At 43.0% G+C, this 1,967-nt stretch overlaps 1 protein-coding gene across 1 annotated transcript; it reads left to right on the forward strand.

The window, feature by feature from the left end:
* Positions 1-5: 5 nt before the first annotated feature.
* On the forward strand, positions 6-454 carry CSUI_008334 (putative epiplakin; the record flags this gene model as incomplete). Its single annotated transcript, XM_068068468.1, has 1 exon — positions 6-454. A coding segment is annotated over exon 1 (363 nt), but the record flags the coding sequence as incomplete, so codon positions are not given.
* Positions 455-1,967: the final 1,513 nt, after the last annotated feature.

Below are 1,967 nucleotides of genomic sequence, written 5' to 3' on the forward strand. Positions count from 1 at the left end.
CTGCTAGTCAGAAGAAGAAGAGAGACGTGAGGGCCGTAGGATCAGGGCTGGGGGTGTGCCCAAGAATTCGAAGAGAATAGAGAGTCACAAAATGAGGGAGAGAAAGAAGGAAGTGAAAAAGGAATCTTCTCCATGCATCGTACGGGGGGGTGGCAATGCACGTTCTTTTGAAGGATCATCGGGAACTATCCATCTTCGTCTACCTACGTGGATCTATCTTTCTCCCATCTACCTCTCTTCATCTATTTATCTCTCTCTCTATCTATCTGTCTCTCTTCCTCTATCTATCTACCTATCTCTGTTCATCTATCTATCTTCAACATCTATCTCTCTTCATCTATATATTTATCAATCATCAATGTGTCTCTCTGTCTATCTCCGGTCCGTCTGTCTGTCTCTTTCTGTCTCTGTTGAATCTGTTGACGTATCCGTCTGGATATGTGTGCGTATGGAAGTCTGTGCGGTTGAACGAGAAGACGGAGAACAACGACGTCTTGAAGTCTCTTAAGAGAGGAAAAAAATACTTATTCCGGGGAGGCGCTGAAGATGAACTCTTTCAGTCCATTCATTCCGCTAGACAGAAGCAAGCCTCTCTTGACAGATGACGCCTTACTACACACGTACACGTACATACATGGACGTTAATGTCAGATGGATATACACATATAGATATAGGAGAGGGAGATATGTGTCTACATATATATACATAGATAGAGGGAGATACGTATACACATACATAGATAGAGAGAGATATGTAGGTGTTGGTAGGCTCGTACAGAGGGGGTGCTGCGAAGCGCTCTTACCAAGAAGATTGATCGATTTCTAGGTGGAGAGTAGAGGAGTAGATGTAATGAAGAGTTGTATGTGACGGGAGCCGATTCGAAGACGACGAAGAAAGGAACTGTCTCTATTCATGAAGGTAGAGAGGAAACTTAGATGAGAGATCCTCAGGATGCGGCCTGGTTTACCCATTCCTTCACCTTTCTTTCTTTGTTCCTTACCATCTATGTATGAAGTGTGTCTCATGCCTCAATTCAGATGTCTATTCTACAAGAGAAAAAGCACCCTCTTTCTCTTGGTCTCCCTACAAATGATAGGGGGGTAGAGAGGAAGAACAGTCGATAGAGGTAGAGTGAAATCGAAAAGAGAAAAAGATTCGTACAGGTGTATATTTGTTTCTAGTGTATGTACATACAATAGTACAGACATCTCTTACAGCAGCTCCTATACACGTACACACTTAGGGCCACTCCTCTCTCTATCTTCCAGGTGGAGAAGCTTCTTCTTCAGCGATTTAGAGAAATGGAATGAGAAGATGGACTTCCGCCGCATGCAGAAAGACAGTTGCGAAGAACATGAGATACAGAGAGAGAATCCATAAGAACTGTAAGCAGGTAAGGGCATTGGTTTCCTTGCATGCAATCGAGCTAGCTTTCATTCATTCATCACGCCGGCGTCTATCTATTCAACTCTAGGGCGGAGGATGAGGAAGCAGATGATACAGGTTACTTCAGAGACTAATGTCTTCTTCGCTTTTTTTTCTCAATAAGTGTGGTCTTATGTGTAGAGATAGCTGAGGTGTCTCTATAGCCTGTGTGGATCTCTATCTTCTATCAATGGATACCTTTATATGATCTCTCTCTCTCAGTGTGTGTGTAGAGCTCCCCTCGACAATTTCTCTCCATATACATGCAGGCGCCGACCTGTTTCTGTAGACTTCCAAAGGTGTATTGGTAAAAGCCTACCTGCGCTCGTACAGGCTTGTACGAACATATTCTCTTCTATGTGAATAGCTTGGCATATGTAAAATCTGCCTTTCTATAAATGTCGCTCGAGACTTCTACACTACGCGTCTCCATGTGTGTCATCGTTGTATCTCTATGTATGTGTGTACCTGTATGTATCTTAGCTATCTATAGCTATCTATCCTTGTAAGAGAAAGAAGAAAAGAATCACCTCAGGATATC

The sequence above is a fragment of the Cystoisospora suis genome (genome assembly GCF_002600585.1).
Source record: "Cystoisospora suis strain Wien I chromosome Unknown contig_4643, whole genome shotgun sequence".
Lineage (NCBI taxonomy): Eukaryota > Apicomplexa > Conoidasida > Eucoccidiorida > Sarcocystidae > Cystoisospora > Cystoisospora suis.